The sequence below is a fragment of the Salmo salar genome, chromosome 10 (assembly GCF_965601325.2).
Source record: "Salmo salar chromosome 10, fSalSal1, whole genome shotgun sequence".
NCBI lineage: Eukaryota > Metazoa > Chordata > Actinopteri > Salmoniformes > Salmonidae > Salmo > Salmo salar.
Genome location: NC_138300.1, coordinates 87,518,516 through 87,541,461, shown reverse-complemented (window position 1 = coordinate 87,541,461; position 22,946 = coordinate 87,518,516). Strand labels below are relative to the sequence as shown.

The 22,946-nt window shown below is 45.9% G+C and overlaps 1 protein-coding gene across 1 annotated transcript in view; it reads left to right on the top strand.

Moving 5' to 3' along the window:
* Positions 1-22,946, top strand: part of cdh13 (cadherin 13, H-cadherin (heart)) — a 515,993-nt gene that overhangs the window by 478,339 nt on the left and 14,708 nt on the right. The window contains exons 12-13 of the mRNA XM_045688176.2: positions 18,946-19,176; positions 19,968-20,186. Of these exons, the coding sequence (XP_045544132.1) occupies positions 18,946-19,176; positions 19,968-20,186 (450 nt within the window). The remainder of the gene's footprint in view (positions 1-18,945; positions 19,177-19,967; positions 20,187-22,946) is intronic.

The following is a 22,946-nucleotide window of genomic DNA, read 5'->3' as shown; positions in this document are numbered from 1 at the left end:
GACGTGTCCCTAACGACACACGTTGGGCAGTGTTAGTGCTTTGTTATTTTTGTTTGGTGACCGTGGCTGGACCAGTTGTCTCGGGAGCACATCCGTGGCTCAGAGGGGTAACCAGCTTGCTGGGAGCTTCTTCTGTGATAGTCCCAGCGCCAGTAACTGCATGAAGACTAGGGTTGAGCTAGTAATAGGTCTTGGGGAAGCTCCATTCATTTTTTTTCTCTCCTGTGTGGTTGACACTGTGCTTCTCTTTTGTCTGGTTTGGTGTACTCCATTGGGGCAGGTTGTTGTTCGTCCATAGTCTGTTGACCTTGAGGAAATTGAGCGTCCTGTGGCATACTTCTCCAAGAAGTTTAACAGTTATCAGCTTAGCTACTCTATGGTGGAGAAACTTCCTGACATGAAGGACCTACAGTTGAAGTCGGAAGTTTACATACACTTAGGTTGGAGGTTACTACATAATTCACTGTATCACAATTCCAGTGGGTCAGAAGTTTACAAGTTTACTACGTGCTCGTAGTCGGCGTTCCAATTTATCCCAAAGGTGTTCAATGGGGTTAAGGTCAGGGCTCTGTGCATGCTAAAACAGGAAAGGGAGAGGAAAGGGCCTTCCCCAAACTGTTGCCACAAAGTTGGAAGCACAGAATCGTCTAAAATATCATTGTATGCTGTCGTGTTATTTCCTTTCACTGGAACTAAGGGGCCTAGCCCAACCCATGTAAAACAGCCCCAGACCATTATTCCTCCTCCACTTACAGTTGCCACTATGCATTAGGGCAGGTAGAGTTCTCCTGGCATACGCCAATCCCTGATTCATCTGTCGGACTGCCAGATGGTGAAGCGTGATTCATCAAATCAAATTGTATTAGTCACATACAACAGGTGTAGACCTTACAGTGAAATGCTTACTTACGGGCCCCTAACCAACAATGCAGTTAAAAAAATACAGATAAGAATAAGAAATAAACGTAACAAGTAATTTAAGAGCAGCAGTAAAATAACAATAGCGAGACTATATATAGGGGGATACTGGTACAGGATCAATGTGCGGGGCACCGGTTAGTTGAAGTAATATGTACATGTAGGTAGTATTATTAAAGTGACTGTGCATAGATAACAGAGAGTAGTAGTGGTGTAAAAGAGGGGGAGAGGCCAGGTCTCTGACCTCCCTATAGGCTGTCTCGTCGTTGTCGGTGATCAGGCCTACCACTGTTGTGTCATCGGCAAACTTAATGATGGTGTTGGAGTCGTGCCTGGCCGTGCAGTCATGAGTGAACAGGGAATACAGGAGGGGACTGAGCATGCACCCCTGATGGGCCCCTGTGTTGAGGATCAGCGTGGCGGACGTGTTGTAACCTACCCTTACCACCTGGGGGCGTCCCGTCAGGAAGTCCAGGATCCAGTTGCAGAGAGAGGTGTTTAGTCCCAGTGTCCTTAGCTTATTGATGAGCTTTGACGGCACTATGGTGTTGAACGCCTAGCTGGAGTCAATGAATAGCTTTCTCACATAGGTGTTCCTTTTGTCCAGGTGGGAAAGGGCAGTGTGGAGTGCAATAGAGATTGCATCATCTGTGGATCTGTTGGTGCGGTATGCAAATTGGAGTGGGTCTAGGGTTTCTGGGATAATGTTGTTGATGTAAGCCATTACCAGCCTTTCAAAGCATTTCATGGCTACAGACATGATTGCTACGGGTCGGTAGTCATTTAGACAGGTTACCTTAGTGTTCTTGGGCACAGGGACTATGGTGGTCTGCTTGAAACATGTTGGTATTACAGACCCAGATAGGGAGAGGTTGAAAATGTCAGTGAAGACACCTGCCAGTTGGTCAGCACATGCTCGGAGAACACGTTCTGGTAATCCGTCTGGCTCTGCGGCCATGTGAATGTTGACCTATTTACTCACATCAGCTGCAGAGAGCTTGATTACAGTCTTCCGGAACAGCTGGTGCTCTCATGCATGTTTCAGTGTTGTTTGCCTCGAAACGAGCATAGAAGTAGTTTAGCTCGTCTGGTAGGCTCGTGTCACTTGGCAGCTTTCGGCCATGCTTCCCTTTCTAGTCTGTAATGGTTTGCAAGCACTTCCACCTCCGACGAGCATAAGAGCAGGAGGAGTACTATTCGATCTTAGTCCTGTATTGATGCTTTGCCTGTTTGATGGTTCGTCTGAGGGCATAGCGGGAATTCTTATAAGCTTCCGGGTTAGAGTTCCGCTCCTTGAAAGCGGCAGCTCTATCCTTTAGCTCAGTGTGGATGTTGCCTGTAATCCATGGCTTCTGGTTGAGGTATGTACTTATGGTCACTGTGGGGACGACGTCATCGATGTACTTATTGATGAAGCCAATGACTGCTGTGGTGTACTCAACGCCATCGGAGGAATCCCAGAACACTGGAGTCACTGGTGTTTCCTGCTTTCAATTTTTCCTTGTAAGCAGAAATCAGGAGGATAGAATTATGGTCAGATTTGCCAAATGAAGTGTAAATACAGATAAACTCTCTAGGTGGTCCAAAGGTTTTTTCCCTCTGGTTGAACATTTAACATGCTGATAGAAATTTGGTAAAACAGATTTTAGTTTGCCTGCATTAAAGTCCTTGGGTACTAGAAGCGCCGCCTCTGGGTGAGCGTTTTCTTGTTTGCTTATGGCGGAATACAGCTCATTCAATGCTGTCTTAGTGCCAGCCTCAGTCTGTGGTGGTATGTAAACAGCTGCGAGAAATACAGATACACTTTCTAGGTAGATGGTGTGGTCTACAGCTTATCATGAGATACTCTACCTCAGGTTAGAAATAGCTAGAGACGTCCTTAGATATCGTGCACCAGCTGTTATTTACAAAAATACATAGTCCGCCACCCCTTGTCCTACCAGACACCGCTGTTCTATCCTGCCGGTACAGCGTCTAACCAGCCAGCTGTATGTTGATAATGTCGTTGTTCAGCCACGACTCCGTGAAGCATAAGATATTACAGTTTTGAATGTCCCGTTGGTAGTTTAATCTTCTTCGTAGGTCATCATTTTATTCTTGCTAGCAGAATTGAAGGAAGTGGGGGTTTATCTGATCACCTATGAATTCTCAGAAGGCAGCCCGCCCTCTGGCCCCTTTTTCGCCACCTCCTCTTCATGCAAATCACAAAGTTAGAGGCGCGCTATGCCCTGTGCCGCCCCGGGCGGCTGCCCATGTCGCCTATACCTAAATCTGGCGGCGATCTTTACACCACTCCAGCCGACGCTTGGCGTTGCACATAGTGATCTTAGACGTTTGTGTGCCTGCTTGGCCATGGAAACCCATTTCATGAAGGTCTCGACGAACAGTTCTTGTGCTGACATTTCTTCCAGAGCAGTGGGGGATGCTGAGGGGAGGACAGCTCATAATAATTGCCGGAACGGAAATCATGTGTTTGATGTATTTGATGCCATTCCACTTATTCCGCTCCTGCCAATTCCACAAGCCTCTCCTCCCCAATTAGGGTGCCACCAACCTCCTGTGTTCCAGAGGCAGTGTTGCAACCGAGGACAGACCCCAAAAAAATTCAGCACTTGTTTGTCACGTTCTATGAGCTTCTGTGGCCTACCACTTGCGGCTGAGCCATTGTTGCTCCTTGACGTTTCCACTCACCATAACAGCACTTACAGCTCTAGCAGGGCAGACATTTGACAAACTGACTTGTTGGAGAGGTGGTATCCTATGATGGTGCCACGTTGAAAGTCATTGAGCTCTTCAGTAAGGCCATTCTACTGCAAATATTTGTCTATGGCGATTGCATGGCTGTGTGCTCGGTTTGATACACCTGTCAGCAGCGGGTGGGGCTGAAATAGCTGAATCCACTCATTTGAAGGGGTTGTTCACATACTTTTGTATATATAGTGTAGTTTGGAATAATGAGAAGGTAAGAAGAGGGGGTGGTAGAAGGGGCAGATGCAGTGATGTAGAGAGGTGATTAGAATTTGCATAGACTTCCTGGCTCTAAGGTTAGGGGCCACCTCACATGGGTACCCCCAGTCGCCCTGCAACCAGTCAGAGAGCAGTGAGGTGAGCACCGTGCTCAGTTTGCGTGGACGAGCCATTGTTCTACAAGAAGGAGAAATAAATGGATTCATTTTGCACTCGTTGGGGTGTGAAGTTGCAGATTCACCTGAATTACCTCGCCCTTGACTGTGTTCCAGCAACACTGTCAAACATATCTCTGCTTGTTGGAAAAAACGCTCAATCTTTCTTTTTGGAATTAATGGGTGAATTCCACAGAGCTTTGCCTCACTACAACACCTTCTTGCCTTTCACAGTGGAGCTATCAGAAAGATTAAGTTAGAGGAGAGATACTGTTTTAACTAGAAGAGAAGAGTTGCTGGGTATTTATTTGGACTCCCTTGTCAGTGGGGCTGCAGATAGAATCTCAGACAGATTTTCTCCTGCTCTCTGATTCCCTACTGAGACACCAGATGTTCTCTCTTTCAGTCCTCCTTGAGAATGTACAGTTGAAGTCGAAAGTTTACGAGTCATTAAAACCCGTTTTTCAACCACTCCACAAATTTCTTGTTAACAAACTATAGTTTTGGCAAGTCGGTTAACAAAGCCCTGACCTCAATCCTATAGAAAATGTGTGGGCAGAACTGAAAAAGCGTGTGCGAGCAAGGAGGCCTACAAACCTGACTCAGTTACACCAGCTCTGTCAAGAGGAATGGGTCAAAATTCACCCAACTTATTGTGGGAAGCTTGTGGAAGGCAACCCGAAATGTTTGACCCAAATTAAATAATTTAAAGGCAATGCTACCAAATACCAATTGAGTGTATGCAAACATATGACCCACTGGGAATGTGATGAAAGAAATAAAAGCTGAAATAAATACTTCTCTTTACTATTATTCTGACATTTGACATTCTTAAAATGAAGTGGTGATCCTAACTGACCTAAGACAGGGAATTTATACTAGGATTAAATGTAAGGAATTGTGAAAAACTGAGTTTAAATGTATTTGGCTAAGGTGTATGTAAACTTCCGACTTCAACTGTATATACCGTTGTTTGTACTGTATATGCTTTTGCAACTCTGAATTTCCAAGGTTTTGGCATGAATCCTATCTGATTATCCAATATTGGGCAACATCATGGCCTCACTCCCAAAACCCCCTACCACTATTTGAGATATTAAAAGCTACCAAAACATGCATGTTTATGAGAATGTTCTACCTAAGGTCTTAGTCCAAGGTGATTTGCAGTGTCAGTGCTGCTATTTAATGTGCAGCCAACGTCTGTCCTGCATGTTGTTGAATGGCTGTTTTCACTGCTCTTTATTTAAATGTTAAACACTCTCCTGGTGGGCTGCACTTGTCATTTAGAGTGATGAATACATTATCAAAGCCCTGCGCCGGCCGCCAACCGCCACCGTGCCTCATATCAGCAGCTCTTTATGTATGCATGAGGGAGCAGAGCACTGTTTGTTTTGAACACTGACATACGTTGAGGCGACCTCAATACAGACACTATTTAGAGGGAGGGCCCGCTCAGAATGCTGCACCACTCGCCCACCCAGGGATATTATCCACACACATTTCGGCAGGGTGATGCCTCGGTATTCATCAGAGCAAACTGGCTTCCATTCTAGTGTAATTGAAAATCTAAGACGGAGCAGCGAGCATGGTGTCTATGTGTTTTGTCTCTCAGCTCTAGTGCACAGCTCCATAGAGGCCTGATAAGCTTCAATGACTGCTCATTGGGTGAACAGAGGACCTGTCAATCATCTGCTGCACTGTCTGCACTCTTTAACTCAAAGAACAACAATTCCATCCCCCCTTCTTCACTTGGAAAGAAAAGCAGTGTTCTGTCCCTCCACTTACTGTAGGCCTCTACTATCCTTACAGTACTTCAGATTACTGCTGCTCTGCTTGTCCTGCTTCATTGCTATGCTAAATGCTGAGATGAGACTTTTGTCTCTGTAATGGCCTGAGTAATTTCCAGCGCTCAGAACTGTTCTGATACAATGATTTAGAGCTAAGTCTGCTCCACACCTCCAGGTAGTCAGTCAGTGGTGAATCAGGCCAAGGGAGATATTGAGATGGATTAACGTTAACTAGCGGATTACATGGAGATGGGCTCCGTGGGGATGGCAGCGTGACTCATCATGTCAATCCACTGCACTGCATCTGGGGCTTCATTCTAGATCACTCACCACTGACAATGCCTTAGTCTGACAGATTACAGATCTACATTATATAGATCTGTGTCTGGCTGGGCTTTTACTGCTTAATGTAGAACTCAACTGAGGGCTGTGATTCAATTATTGACGAATCAATGCCCAGCTAATTTGGGATTTGGAGCTGACTGTGCTTTTAACAGATTGAAGCATTCTGAATAGGTTAGATCAGCTCCAGGCTAGCTGGCTGGTTGCACAATTAAGGGTGTTTAAAAGGCCTCAGCTTCCCCTCAATAACGAACACCAAAATACTCTGTCTCAGGTCCTTCCAGCAGCCAGATCTGCAGAGCACAGGCTCCCGTCCAAAAGAGAGAGATGGGAGGATGAGCCAGGATACCTCCTCCCTCTGAATGTACTGAGTGCTGCTTTTGATTGCATCCTCTGTGTTTCAGTCAGAGCTGTCCCTTTAAGAGGAGAGCTGCGGGTGAAGAGGTTAACTACGTAGCAGACATGTGTTTCTACACAGCCAATCAATTATGACCCAGGGCTTCAAAGCGGGCCGCACAGGGGAGGATGGGGAGGGGACAGGGAAGAGGAGCCGGCGTCCGGCCCCGGATAATGGCGCTGTAATGGGATATGGTCTGGGAAGCGGAGGAGATCACAGCCTGCCGTTGCCTCGCCTTCTGTTTTCTCTTGTCTCGCCTCTCTGTCTCATTAACCTTGACGCTCTCTCACCCTCTCTCTCTCTTTCTCCCTCCTCTCTCTCCCTCCCACTCTCTCTCCCGCTTTCTGACCAAACAAGTTGTTTTCATCCTCGCCAGAGCGAGAGAGAGCCCTTAGAGAAGAAAAGCAGTCGTCCTTCAGATGTTCCCATGTCTGTGATTAAAGGACACTTTTAAATTGGCAAGAGAGAAAAGTTTGCCTTGTTTGTTGTTACAAATCTGTCTACAGTCTTAGAAAAAAGGTGCTATCTAGAACCTTTAACGTTTCTTCGGCTGTCCCCATAGGAGAACACTTTGAAGAAATATTTTTGGTTCCAGGTAGAACCCTACTGGGTTCGATGTAGACCCTTTCCCCAGAAAGTTCTACATGGGACCCAAAAGAGTTCAACCTAGAACCAAAAAGGGTTCTACCTGGAACCAAACATTTTCTCCTATGGGGACAGCCAAATAACACTTTTGGAACTGTCACGGTTTTCTTTGTCTTCTGACGATATAACGAAATCATCGTCGGAAAAGGTAGACCAATACGCAGCAAGTATGTGATTGTTCATTTTGAACATTTATTCACTTCAAAACGAATACAAAAACAACAAACAAGAAAACGAACGATTCACTGACAGTCTGCAAGGCACAAGGCTAACACAGAACAATCACCCACAAAATACAAGACAAACACACCCAACTAATATAGGACTTCCAATCAAAGGCAACACCAAACAGCTGCCTTCAATTGGAAGTCCAACCCCAATTAACTCAACATAGAACCAGACACACTAGACTAAACATAGAAATACCTAAACATAAACCAAAACCCGGAAATACTAAATCAAACACCCTTTTAACAAACACACCACCCCGAACCACATAAAACGAATACCCTCTGCCACGTCCTGACCAAACTACAATACTAATTAACCCTTATACTGGCCAGGACGTGACAGTACCCCCCCCCTTAAAGGTGCTAACCCCGGAAGCACCTTCAAAAACAAAAACCAAAAAAAAACCCAAACAACAAAACCAAAATTCCCCTCTACTAAAGGGAGGGAAGGGAGGATGGCTGCCGTCAACGACGGCACTGTGCTACACCCCCCCCTCCCCAACCCACCTATATCTGGAGGTGGCTCTGGTTCCGGCTGTTCCAGGCTGTCGGGCCACTCTGGCATCGCCGAGGGGCAGTCGGGCCAGTCTGGCAGTTCGGGACAGTCTGGGCAGTCTGGCCACTCGGGACAGTCTGGGCAGTCTGGCCACTCGGGACAGTCTGGGCAGTCTGGCCACTCGGGACAGTCTGGCCACTCCGGCAGTTCAGTGCAGTCTGGCCACTCCGGCAGTTCAGGGCAGTCTGGCCACTCCGGCAGTTCAGCGCAGTCTGGCCACTCCGGCAGTTCAGCGCAGTCTGTTGACGACTGTTGACTGGCGGGCAGCTCTGACGACTGGTGACTGGCGGGCAGCTCTGACGACTGTTGACTGGCGGGCAGCTCTGACGACTGTTGACTGGCGGGCAGCTCTGACGACTGTTGACTGGCGGGCAGCTCTGACGACGACTGTTGACTGGCGGGCAGCTCTGACGATGACTGTTGACTGGCGGGCAGCTCTGACGACGACTGTTGACTGGCGGGCAGCTCTGACGACGACTGTTGACTGGCGGGCAGCTCTGACGACGACTGTTGACTGGCGGGCAGCTCTGACGACGACTGTTGACTGGCGGGCAGCTCTGACGACGACTGTTGACTGGCGGGCAGCTCTGATGACTGTTGACTGGCGTGGCTGGGTTTACGCACTTGTAGCCTGGTGCGTGGTGCTGGTACTGGGCTTACCAGATTATGAACACGCACCTCCAGGCTCGTGCGGGGAGCGGGAACCTGACGAGTCGGACTGGGTTGACGCACTTCCGGGTCCGCACGAGAGACAGGAGCTGGAAACCCAGGGCTATGGAGGCGCACAGTCGGTCTAGATCTTACCTCCTGCACAACCCGCCTTAGCTGGATGTAACTAGTAGCCCTGTACTAGCGGGGTGCTCGTACAGGGCAGACTGGGCTGTGCAGGGGCCTGATGGTAGCCGTGCGTAGAGCGGGAGTTGGGTAGCCTGGTCCTCGGAGGCGTACCGGCGACCAGATGCGCTGCGCAGGCATCCTCCTACCAGGCTGCATGCCCGCTCTAGCACGGCACCTGCGGGGGGCTGGAATAACGCGCACCGGACTGTGCGTGCGTATGGGTGAGATAGTGCGCTCCTCAGCGAAACATAGCGCTCTCCACCCCATACGCTCCTCCATATAACCACGGGTAGCTGGCTTCCGGCTCTTCTTACGCCTAGCCAAACTACCCGTGTGCCCCCCCCAAAAAAATTATTGGTGGTGCCTCTCGTGCTTCTCCCTCAGCGCGTCCATGGCCTCGTACCTACGCCTCTCTGCCTTGGCTGCCTCAATTTCCCACTGCGGGCGGCGATACTCCCCAGCCTGGTGCCAAGGTCCGGCCCCGTCCAGAACTTCCTCCCAGGTCCACTTCTCCCGCCAGTCCAACTCGAATTCCCTCTGCTCCTTCTTCTGCTGCTTGGTCCATAGTTGGTGGGTGATTCTGTCACGGTTTTCTTCGTCTTCTGACGATATAACGAAATCATCGTCGGAAAAGGTAGACCAATACGCAGCAGGTATGTGATTGTTCATTTTGAACATTTATTCACTTCAAAACGAATACAAAAACAACAAACAAGAAAACGAACGATTCACTGACAGTCTGCAAGGCACAAGGCTAACACAGAACAATCACCCACAAAATACAAGACAAACACACCCAACTAATATAGGACTTCCAATCAAAGGCAACACCAAACAGCTGCCTTCAATTGGAAGTCCAACCCCAATTAACTCAACATAGAACCAGACACACTAGACTAAACATAGAAATACCTAAACATAAACCAAAACCCGGAAATACTAAATCAAACACCCTTTTAACAAACACACCACCCCGAACCACATAAAACGAACACCCTCTGCCACGTCCTGACCAAACTACAATACTAATTAACCCTTATACTGGCCAGGACGTGACAGGAACCCTTTTTTTCTAAGAGTGTAGTGTCCATGGTGAAAGTAGTTTGCCATGGTGAAGATGTGACTATAGTTGTTGAATGGAGGCTGTGTGTATATACTGTATGTTGTAGTGTAGTATAGTATAGATTTTCCTCTTGTAGGACAATAAACGAGATTCTGATAAGTTGTAGTGTGCTGTACTGTTTATCCCTAGGTTTTTCACTAAACTTTTGAACCACTTTTTTACATTTAATTGAAATTGTATAAGAAACTACAGAAATATAAGTGTAGCACCTTACAGATGCATCACCTGTCACTGTGAGGAGAAAAAGGCCTTAATTGTTTCTTTTTTGCCTTTGGTTTTAAGGCCATTTCAGAGACAGCACAAAGCTGTGGCATCGCCGTGAGCGTTAGTGATGAAAGCTGCCAGCCAGGGTGTTGGTAAAGTGGGGTGACTGACTCATCCTCCTAGTTTGTCTCTCATTAGACGGAAATGGGAGACCAATCAGCTGCTTAGTTCTTAGAGGGAGGCATGGCGGCAGGCTACAGTTTAATGGTTTGTCTCTGCCATGGTAGGTTCCAACAAGCCCCCTAGTTAGAAAGACCACTGATATTAACGACAGATCAGTTTCCTGCTATGTTGAAATCACCAGAGATACACTGTGTTGAACACTTTATGTATGGTGATCTTTGAACTATGAGATATCCATTTTTAAGTGATAATACCAGAGAAGCCGGTGTTTGGACGATATATTCATCTCGGGCCGACAAACCGTGCATATATATCCTCCAAACACTGGCTTCGGGCCAGTGTTCACACAACAGGTTACCAACATATTCAAATAATGATTGACATATTTTCATTAAAAACGTTATTTTATTCATACTATTTCATCCTTCCACAAGATATAGTCCCCACACAAATCTAGAGTTGCAACCCAAGCTGTTCGTTCTATTGGTTCGGTTGCCAGAGACGCTTCCCAGACATTCAGTCTTTTTGTTCTGTATCTATGGACGTGACACAGTCGTTCGTTCTAAATGTTCCATTGCCATACTGGCTGTTCCCTTGCTTGCTAGCTAGCCTACAATGGCTAACTTACAGTCACGTCAAACAGTGAGGCCAGAATAACAACAGTAGCTACATTTTGATTTGTTTAAGCTGTTTTATTGTGACATTTATTTGGACACGTCCATAACAATGAGCTAATGAGGTGCGATTTCACTTGGCATAGAAAATGTGCTTTCTCGTCAGGACATTGTTGTTCAGAGGAGCTAGTCAACAACACAGCTAACACAATTACTTCAAACTGAAGTTGGAAAGACTGCAAACTAGCTGCACTTCATTTCGTTTGGCCTTTTTTCAATTGACATTTCTTTGTATATCTCCATAAAAATGATGCCAGCTGATTCATGATTTCGACTGGCTGAGAAAAGCTGCCTGCCTGTCTGTCTCCTCCCGACACGTTCATTACTATGGGACAGCTGGATATCTAATTTGAATATTGAAACAATGTTGTGATTGTCAGAGAGACAGACAGAGGTTTATACAAATCTCCGCTGTTGAAAACTAAATGTTAGTCTAAAAGAAATGTGAGATAATGTCTAGATGCTTTTTATAGTGGAGATCAAGTTTATACATTGCCTGGCTGGGCTGATGAGACAGTGGATTACGCAGTCAGATGGAACAGAGTAAATAGGCATGGATGACCTCTGTGCTTTCTCCTGGGCTCGTAATTAGAATGTATTTATATTAAAAGATCACATACATGTTTGTAATTAAGGCACATTAAAGTTCACATATTCAAAAAGGCATTTCTGCAAACGATTATTATTATAATGATAATTTCTTCGAACGGCCCTCCTGTGTTATAGGAACTAGCGCCAAACGCCTGTCATCCTGTAACCAGTCACAAATTAGGTATCCATTACTTAAATTGTATTTACAGTAAGTACTGTGGCTCATGCCATTGTACCATGTTATAATAACATCATGATGGTTGAGCTTGCTTGATGTTGAGTGAATAGTATGCTTTCATACCTCACTTGCTGTTTTTTAGTCTTGTCAGTAGCCTTTCCAGTAGCTTGATAGAATGAAATGACAACCAGAAGTCTCTTTTGAAACTAATTTGTCAAACTAGCAGTGCACCTGTCCTCCTCAGTTGTCTCCCTGAAGTCATCCTTCTTAATAACACCCTCCCATTGCTAAATTGGCTGTGGCTGGGCTTATTTACAGCAATGATCAGCCAATCAGATTAGCATGAAGCTATAGTCTTTCACATCATCCACTAGAGAGAGAGTAAGAGAGAGAGAGAGGGATGTGTGTGTGATTTAGTGAGTGAAGGGCCTTCTCTAGGGAGACTAAACAAGACCACTATATACAGCTCATTCTCTACCTTCTGGCTGTGTGAAGAGGGGATATAATGGTGTATAAGTACCCTTTTTGCATGTGTTATCATTCTCAAAATAGATTGTTTAATTGCCTCTCATCCACTTCTATCTCATTTTTTGTTTTCATTCTCCTTTTACCTGCGTGCGTATCCACCTGACATTTTCCACTCACACCTCTCTCTCAGGGTGTATAGTGCATTTGGAAAGTATTCAGACCCCTTGATTTTTCCACATTCTGTTATGTTACAGCCTTATTCCAAAATTGCTAATAAAAAAAAATATTCAATCTACACACAATACCCCATAATGACAAAGCAAAAACTTGTTTTTAGAAAGGTTTGCATTTGGTATCACATTTACATACGTTTTCAGACCCTTTACTTTGTTAAAGCACCTTCGGAAGTGATTACAGCCTCGAGTCTTCTTGGGTATCTCCCATTCTTTTCTGCAGATCCTCATAAGCTCTGTCAGGTTGGATGGGGAGCGTTGCTGCACAGCTATTTTCAGGTCTCTCCAGAGATAATAGATCGGATTCAAGTCCGGGCTCTTGCTGGGCCACTCAAGGACATTCAGAGACTTGTCCCGAAGCCACTCCTGCATTGTCTTGGCTGTGTGCTTAGGTTTGTTGTCCTGTGGGAACGTGAACCTTCGCCCCAGTCTGAGGTCCTGAGCGCTCCAGAGCAGTGTTTTCATCAAGGATCTCTGTACTTTTCTCCGTTCATCTTTCCCTCGATCTTGTCTAGTCTTCCAGTCCCTGCTGCTGAAAATCATCCCCACAGCATGATGCTGCCACCACCATGCTTCACCGTAGGGATGGTGCCAGGTTTCCTCCAGACGTGATGCTTGGCATTCAGGCCAAAGAGTTCAATCTCGGTTTCATCTTGTTTCTCATGGTCTCAGAGTCTTTAGGTGCCTTTTGGCAAACTCCAAGCAGGCTGCCATCAGGTTCTTGCTCACCTCCCTGACCAAGGCCCTTCACCCCCGATTGCTCAGTTTGTCCGGGCAGCCAACTCTAAGAAGAGTCTTGGTGGTTTCAAACTTCTTCCATTTAAGAATGATGGAGGCCACTGTGTTCTTGGGGACCTTCAATGCTGCAGAATTTTTGTTGATACCCTTCCCCTGATCTGTGCCTCGACACAATCCTGTGTCGGAACTCAATGGACAATTCCTTTGGCCTCATGGCTTGGTTTTTGCTCTGATATGCACTGTCAACTATGGGACCTTATATAGACAGGTATGTGCCTTTCCAAATTATGTCCAATCAATTGAATTTACCACAGGTGGACTCCTATCAATTTGTAGAAACATCTCAAGGACGATCAATGGAAACAGAATGCACCTGAGCTCAAATTCGAGTCTCATAGCAAAGGGTCTGTATACTTATGTAAAAAAGCTATTTCTCTTTTTTCAGTTTATAAATTTGCCAACATTTCTAAAAACCTGTTTTTTCTTTGTCATTGTGGGGTGTTGTGTGTAGATTGATGAGCAAAAAAATGTATTTAATCTATTTTAGAATAAGGCTGTAACGTAACAAAATGTAGAACAAGTCAAGGGGTCTGAATAGTTTCCAAATGCACTGCATCTCTCCATTCTCAAATCTGCCCTCCTTGCTCATGACATCCTACTCCTTCATGCCTTTGCTTATTCTTTTCTTCCTCTGCCACCTCTCTTCTCCTTCTCTCCTCTCCCCTCCTCTCGTTTCTAATAATCTCTATTTCCCCTTTGCATCTGTGAATGAGTTTCCTTGGCTGCATGGGAGAGTGTGATATGTTGTGACATTTTCCGCCAATGCTATTTCTCATCCACCTTGTGATTATCTTTCTTTCGGTTCTCTCCATCAGCTGCTTTAGTAGAAAATAATCACAATAATAATAACAATAATAAGCATTTCCAGCCAAGGGCACCCCCCCACCCGTTGCTGGTATTTTAAATCATTTCTACAGTTAATGGGTGTTATAATGAAAAGAAGCAGCAGCTAGCCAGGTAAGACTGCTGCGAGGTCTTAATGTCCACAAAAATTCAGCTCCCAGTGGAATGTGAGTAGGGCCCTTTTCTCCACAGACAGGCCTATGTGTTTGGAAAGGTTATTATGAAGAGAGCAAAATCATATGTTGCTCTTAGTAGCCCACAACAGTATCCCTCTCACACAATAAATACAACTCCTTGACTGAGCACTGGAATATTCCATTTCATTTTAGCCAATGTGATGTTGTTTTTCTTACCAAACTAAAGTACGTACTGCTCTACAAAGCCTGTTTCCCAGATTAAATGTGCAGCAGAACTAGATTATAGATCGTATGCCCATCACATTGTGTGCCAGGGAGAAGCTCCACTAACTCCATTTCAAACTGCTGCCGGTCTCAACACAGCCCTGTCCCTCATTTCCTTCCCAGAGATGGGAAAGAGAGAAACAAGGAAGTGTGTTAGCCTCCAGACAAGGTCTGGGGAAGAGAAAGAAGAAGGGCGCATCTCTCCTCACAGCCTGCAGCAGAGGATTAGCTTCCCATCCCAGCTCCACAAGTCAATCAATCCCCATCTCACCAGCTCCCCGTCTACTTCTCATCTCTGGGCTGCTACAGGAGAATAGCAGAGCTGCAAGGCCAGGGGCGTACAGACAGGGCACTGACAATAGACCAGATAACTGAACTGACTGGGTTCACTCACATCCCAGAACAGATTATTCATGACGACTGCTCTCTCTCCTTGCCCCCCCCCCCTCTCTATCTCGTTCTCTCTTTCTCTCGCTCGTTCTCTCTTTGCCTGTCTCAAAAGGAACCTTTCCGGCTATTGCATATCGTAACAAAGTGCTATTTAAAGTGATGCACATCAATTACACATCAGCACTCAGACTTGTAGAGTATCACAGGTCAATATTAATTTCTGAAAATACAATAATTTTATTGCATTGCTAGGAGAAACACTTAGGGATAACCACTTGGCCCTATATAATGCACAGTATAATATTTAATGGTAAATTATACAGGGAATTTATACCAGTTGCTATGAAGTATTAGCAGTATCCTTAGGCAAGTACTGCATAGAAACTTTTGGCAGTAATATTGCTAACTGACTGGTTTGATGTACAATCTCTGTATAATGATGTGGCATAATGAAGATTGATCTGTCTGAGTCGTTGTTTGGTGGAAGTAAAAAGATGACGATCAGTCAGTAGAAAGTAAACACCCAATGTCAATGGTTACAAAGATTCATTTAAACTCTCAGTCAACTTTTACTGCCAACAATATTGTGTGTCGCCTATATGGAGGGAAAATAGGTTTTATTGTTACTCTGTTGTAGCATTAATTCCTTTAATGTAATGCTGAAGTGTGACCAAATTGCCTATTAATGAATGCAAGATAAGCTTGAATGCAAACAAACTGTACAATGGATAATGATTTAATGCCTCTCAACACACACATGAGTTTAACTTAATGGATGTAACATAGCAGAGTGAAGTAGAGGACAAAAGATGAGCTCAGTTTCTGCTGAGACATGTTGATGTGGATGTGATGATAATGAAGATGACGAGGAGGAGGGAAAGAGGGAGAGAGAGTGATTATATGAGGGAATATGCATTTTAGATGCCAACAGAAGACAAACGGCTTCATTAAACTCTAGCCAAGCACAGCGTCTGCTTGTCTCACTATAAATGGGCAGAATTTACATGTTTCCTGCGACATCTGCTTTTGCTGGGACACATGGGGAGATGAAAACTCAGTCTCTATAGTGTTGATGTGTTGAAATAAATACAGATAATCACAGGCTCTTGTCCCCAACAATCTCCATCTTCATCAAAACAAAAAATTCTAGTCGCACCCTTTAAATCAAACTCAAGAGGCCGCTACAGCAACGTGCTGTATCTGTTACTGAAACCTAACTCTTCAAGGCCCTAAACTGAACTCTGTTAAATGAACCACACCCAAATGCTTACAAGTAATCTATGAAAGTAATCATCCATGAAAGGGATCTATTTCTCCTGATCTAACACTAACACCCACCTGCTATATACACATTAACAATGAGAAAAAGTTCAACAAATTACCAAATCATAAGAAGGGCGATGATTTGTAATTCAACAAATTACAAATCGTAATTCATTTCCACATTTGTTCCATCTGTATGCTCGTGTTTGTTTAGTTCAGATTGAGCAGCTGTTGTGCCTGATTGTGTCTCATCAGCAGTGCATCTCCAGATCCAGTAGCCTTTTCTTTGTCCCAGTGTGTGCTATAGCAACTGTTTTGCTGTTATCACGACACAACACTGCTCTGCTGGCTTTAATCTGGGTACCGGTACTTCAGTTCTCCACCCGTAATCCTCTTGTTCTTGTTGTGACAGATGGTAAAGAGTGTGTTTTTTGGTGTTAAAATTATATTGTCCTTGAATATGGGAGTGTTGTTGAATTAATTGTTGATGTGCAGACAGAGCCATATATCCATTCTCAGTCGCATAACAAGGTTTTGTCTGGAAGTGTTTTGATACCATTTGATACCACACATTGATGTTGTGTATGGGTTTGTGTGTCTCCAGTCTGAAGTGATATGCCTAGATCTGCTGGGATTTTTAAAGCAAAATTAACTTTATAGGTTGATTTTGTTTTTAGGTGTACGGAGAGTCATAAGGATTATCTCTCTCCGTTTTAATCTTTCACTAGAGGAAAATGCCCCCACTCAAAGCGCCACCTCCATAATAACACAGCAATGAAAATTAAACCTCTCGTTTGAACAGTTTGACATTTATGACACATGCATCTTGACACGTTCACCTCCCCTCCACTCAAACTCTTCCAGGTTCCTGGAAAGCGCATTGTGGTGAGATGATTCTCTAATTGCTGATTTTGCCATGTGTGGGTAATTGCCAGTGACCTCCAGGGCTATTTTGAATGAAGCTGCTTTTCAATCCCCTCTAATCTCTAAGCAACAGAAAGCTTGCACCCCAAATGACACCCTATTCTCTATATCGAGCCCTAGTACAACAGCAGTGCACTATATGAGAATATGGTGTCATTTTGTGAGGCAGATAAAATACCACACAGCCATGCCTGACTCATACAGCACAGCCATGCCTGACTCATACAGCACAGCCATGACTGACTCATACCGCACAGCCATGCCTGACTCATACAGCACAGCCATGCCTGACTCATACAGCACAGTCATGTCTGACTCATACCGCACAGCCATGCCTGACTCATACAGCACAGCCATGCCTGACTCATACAGCACAGTCATGCCTGACTCATACAGCACGGCCATGCCTGACTCATACAGCACGGTCATGCCTGACTCATACAGCACGGTCATGCCTGGATCATACAGCACGGTCATGCCTGACTCATACAGCACGGTCATGCCTGACTCATACAGCACGGTCATGCCTGGATCATACAGCACGGTCATGCCTGACTCATACAGCACGGTCATGCCTGACTCATACAGACATTTACATTTTACATTTAAGTCATTTAGCAGACGCTCTTATCCAGAGCGACTTACAGTAGTGAATGCATACATTTCATACATTTTTTTTTGCTGGCCCCCCGTGGGAATCAAACCCACAACCCTGGCGTTGCAAACACCATGCTCTACCAACTGAGCTACAGGGAAGGCTATACAGCACGGCCATGCCTGACTCATACAGCACGGCCATGCCTGACTCATACCGCACGGCCATGCCTGACTCATACAGCACGGTCATGCCTGACTCATACCGCACGGCCATGCCGGACTCATACCGCACGGCCATGCCTGACTCATACAGCACAGCCATGCCTGACTCATACAGCACGGTCATGCCTGACTCATACAGCACGGCCATGCCTGACTCATACAGCACGGCCATGCCTGACTCATACCGCACGGCCATGCCTGACTCATACAGCACAGTCATGCCTGACTCATACAGCACAGCCATGCCTGACTCATACAGCACAGTCATGCCTGACTCATACAGCACGGTCATGCCTGAATCATACAGCACAGTCATGCCTGACTCATACAGCACAGCCATGCCTGACTCATACCGCACAGCCATGCCTGACTCATACCGCACAGCCATGCCTGACTCATACCGCACAGCCATGCCTGACTCATACAGCACAGCCATGCCTGACTCATACCGCACAGCCATGCCTGACTCATACCGCACAGCCATGCCTGGCTCATACCGCACAGCCATGCCTGACTCATACCGCACAGCCATGCCTGACTCATACCGCACAGCCATGCCTGACTCATACAGCACAGCCATGCCTGACTCATACCGCACGCAATCGTGCTGTCTCTCTGCGTCATTCAATAAAGAGTAATCTCATCTACACAACACAGGGACCTGCTCTGCCAAGCCACATCTCTCTCAACCATGATCCAAGTGATTCATGTTCCTTTGATCTGGAAATGACACACAGTTTGTTTTGTACAGTTCTCTATTAAGTTGATTGAAGCTCAGAGTCAAAGGAAAGAGAGACGTTTATCACATAGCTAGTATCTGGAGACCTTGGAGCCACCTGAATCAACCCTGGATTGAAGTGGAAAGAAACTGATACTTGGTCAATCTGAAATGGAAATGTCCCAAGCCATCAGAGAAATGTGTATAGATACAGTTCTCAGAACAGTGCCTCGTGTTTGTAACAGAGAGAGCTGTGTTGTTGATGTTTTTCTAACAGGTGGGTATTGTGTCCTCCTCACAGGTAGTCGCCCAGCCTCTGGTACTGGCACTCTGGTCATCCACCTGGAGGACTACAATGACAATGCTCCCTACGTGCACCCATCTGTGGTACGGGTGTGTGAAGACACCAAGGACAGTGTGGTGATCGTGGGGGGAAGGGACAGGGACATCCACCCCAACGCTGGGCCCTTTAAGATCGAGCTGGGGAAGCAGCCAGGGCTGGAGAAGACGTGGAAGGTCTCCAGGGTCAACAGTGAGTTCAGACTGTAACCTACAGTACACCCCCTAGACTGATACAGGCACTCACAGTACATTTTAGCAGTACCAGCCCATGTAGGCCTACTGTTCTCTACTATATGTCTCCATAATGTCAGTTTCTATGGGTGGCCTCAGTGGGATAGCAGGGCTGTGGAGGAGAGGAGTGGCAGACATGGAACACAGACATTGGTTCAGGATTTGCATCATGTTTGCTGGACCTGCTGCTCCTCTGATTGAAGGACTGACTGACAGAGGCTAAAGCCTGTGCAAAAGCATTGCATGTGGGTGACAGGGGGAAATGCTCTTCAATCAACTCTACTGGGATAGATAGGGAGCACAAAGAGACAGGTTGACGAGAAATGGATATACAGCATTCTAGCTAGAATGATCCTGGCCATGACCTATGTGTGTTTACTTCTGTTAGTCTGGTCTGTGTTTGTTTGTGTTTGTGTTTGTATTTGTGTGTGCGTGTGTGTGTGTGTGTGTGTGTGTGTGTGTGTGTGTGTGTGTGTGTGTGTGTGTGTGTGTGTGTGTGTGTGTGTGTGTGTGTGTGTGTGTGTGTGGTGTGTGTGTGTGTGTGTGTGTATGTGTGTGTGAGATACCATTTTTTCAATTACTGAAATTGACCCCATCCCTGCTGCGTGCATGTGTGCTGTTGATGCATCTCTATTAATTTGTCTGTTTAATTAACTGTCATGATTGTACAGTGTGGCACATGCTCCAGCATGTAAGTATATAAACATAATTATCTTGTCAGTTAACCTCATTGCATGGTCTCTATTTCAGACACACATGCCCAGATCATGCTGCTACAGAGTATGAAGAGGGCCAACTACCAGTTACCCCTGGTGGTGACAGACTCTGGCCTGCCTCCACTCTCCAACAGCACTGAGATCAAGGTCCAAGTGTGCACCTGTAAGAAGAACAGAATGGACTGCAGCAGTGCTGGCTCTGTACGCTCCAACCTGATGATGCTGCTGGCTCTAGTCCTGCTCTCCCTATTCTGTGAGTATACAGTATCTCTAGTCCTGCTCTCCCTGTTCTGTGAGTATAAAGTATCTCTAGTCCTGCTCTCCCTATTCTGTGAGTATACAGTATCTCTAGTCCTGCTCTCCCTATTCTGTGAGTATACAGTATCTCTAGTCCTGCTCTCCCTATTCTGTGAGTATACAGTATCTCTAGTCGGTTGTGACTATGTGGTATACAGCTATGGACGAGTTTACCATTAAACTACCACAATAATTTGGACTTAGGTTTTGTAGCCAGATGATGAGTCAGAGTCGTTGTCGGATATTACTGTTAGTTTTACATACAAAATAATTGTACAGTTTCAGTTAATAAAACGGACAATTGTTTATTTTTGATGAAAGTACTGATGATTAGTGTACTGTTGCTTGTATGTTTTGTATGCATTGTATGCATGTGCTTGCTGTGATTGTCATCCCCTGATATTGACTACACTAGCTATTTCCCACACTGTTGCGGGACATCAGTGCACCGTTGTGGGACAATAAAATCCTGGGAGGGAAAAAATTGTCCACGTTACTAGCTACTACTGGCGACACAGTGATACAGCTGCCCAGTGGGAAGCATCCCACGTCGGCAAGCACAACGGTGCACTGGTCATTTACACCGGCTTGCCTTGTCGTCTTGCTAACGGGGGTGCAGTAACGTTAGCTAATTGGCATGTCACTGTGACATCCATATGAACAGTAGCTAGCTGGAATCACAGACGATTGGGGAAACCATTTAGTTAAAAGTATATTAAATGAATTTAGATGACCTCATACTTATTTTTTATCTGTATTTTTACCCCCTTTTTCATGATATCAAATTGTGATCCAGTCTCATCGATGCAACTCCTCAACCGACTCAGGAAGGCGAAGGTCGAGTCATGTGTCCTCTGAAACATGACACGCTAAACCACCCTTCTTAACATCCGGCCACTTAACCTGGAAGCAAGCCTTACCAATGTGTCGGAGGAAACACCGCTCAACTGACGACTGAAGTCAGCCTGGCCCGGCCTGCCATAAGGAGTTGCTAGAGCGCGATGAGCCAAGTAAGCCCCCACGCCCAAACCCTCCCCTAACCCAGACAACACTGTGTGCCGTCCTATGGGACTCCAGGTAACGGCCTGTTGTGACACAGCCTGGGATTGAATCCGGGTCTGTAGTGACGCCTCATGCACTGCGATGCAGTGCCTTGGCCCGCTGCACCACTCGGGGGGCCCATGACCACATACTTTTTCATTGGTCTGCAGCACACTAAATGGAGACTTAACGAACACCCCTACGCATGATGATAGTGGTGCTAGTTTCCCAGCCAGGAGTGATACAGTATATAACAGACACAATCTCATCCATAATGTTCTAAAACATTTACACCGCAGATGTACAGTTCTATCCAGACTCCACATTCCTCTGCCTTAAACATTAATGGTATCTGTGCTTGTTGATGGTGGTAAAACTGCTGCTGCTGCTGCTGCTAATATCGACATGCCTTGGGCAGAATATGCGCTCATTTAATCTCAGGCATCTTTACAGCGACTTTTAGACCTGTTCCCAGCGTCTCTTCCGTTTTTGTTGGTGTGTCTGTGTCTCCCCCACCGTTAATCTAGCATCCCCCGCTACAGCCAGGAGCTTCCCAGGGACTCCTGTTGGGAGCTCACACTGTATATCTCATTTATACCATTGGTGATACATGAATAATTTACTCCTCCAATGAGAATGGGAGGCATAATGGTGCACTTCTAACAGCCAGTCTTCTGGAGGAATAAAATAACTTTCAACTGTTAAATAGATGCCTATCTTGGGTTCAGAGGGGGATTGTGGGCTGGGCTGGTTTTATGGCTGAGTTCCGTGCCCACGGCAGTGTTCGGCAGGAGGGGAGCCAGAGAATGGAGGGAGGGAGGAGGGAGAAAGGGAGGAGGATGTCCCATCTGTAATTCAACGCACAATGGAGCCATTGAGAGTGTTGAGCAAAAGATGCCTGCAGGCCTGATCATACCAAGCAGCCACTAACTCTCTCCCTCATCAGTCCCTCTCTCTCTCTCATCACTCTCTCTCTCTATTCGCTCACCCGCTTCCATTGCCCTTCTCTCTCAGTTTTTCTCCTTCTCTATCACTCATTCATTCACTCTCTCTCTATCTTTATCTCTCAATCTCCAGGCATCCCTGACTTACAATCACAATCTCTTTTCCTCATCTCCTAATTTTCTCTCCATATCTCTCTATCTCACCTCGTTCCTCCATCCATCACTCTCCCTTTGGGTATGTATCTCTCCATCTGCCCTCTTTTCTGTCTCACTACTTTCTCCTCGCTCCCTCTCTCTCCCCCTCTCTCTGCCTCTCTAAGGCCAGCTGTGAGGCCAGGGGCATACAGACAGGGCTCTGACAATAGACCAGATAACTGAACTGACTGGGTTCACTCAGTGGACCTGAGGAGGGATCTAGACATTCAACCTGATGCATCCCAGAGATGATTATTCATGATAAGCCTTCTCTCTCTCTCTCTCTCTCTCTCTCTCTCTCTCTCTCTCTCTCTCTCTCTCTCTCTCTCTCTCTCTCTCTCTCTCTCTCTCTCTCTCTCTCTCTCTCTCTCTCTCTCTCTCTCTCTCTCTCTCTCTCTCTCTCTCTCTCTCTCTCTCTCTCTCTCTCTCTCTCTCTCTCTCTCTCTCTCTCTCTCTCTCTCTCTCTCTCTCTCTCTCTCTCTCTCTCTCTCTCTCTCTCTCTCTCTCTCTCTCTCTCTCTCTCTCTCTCTCTCTCT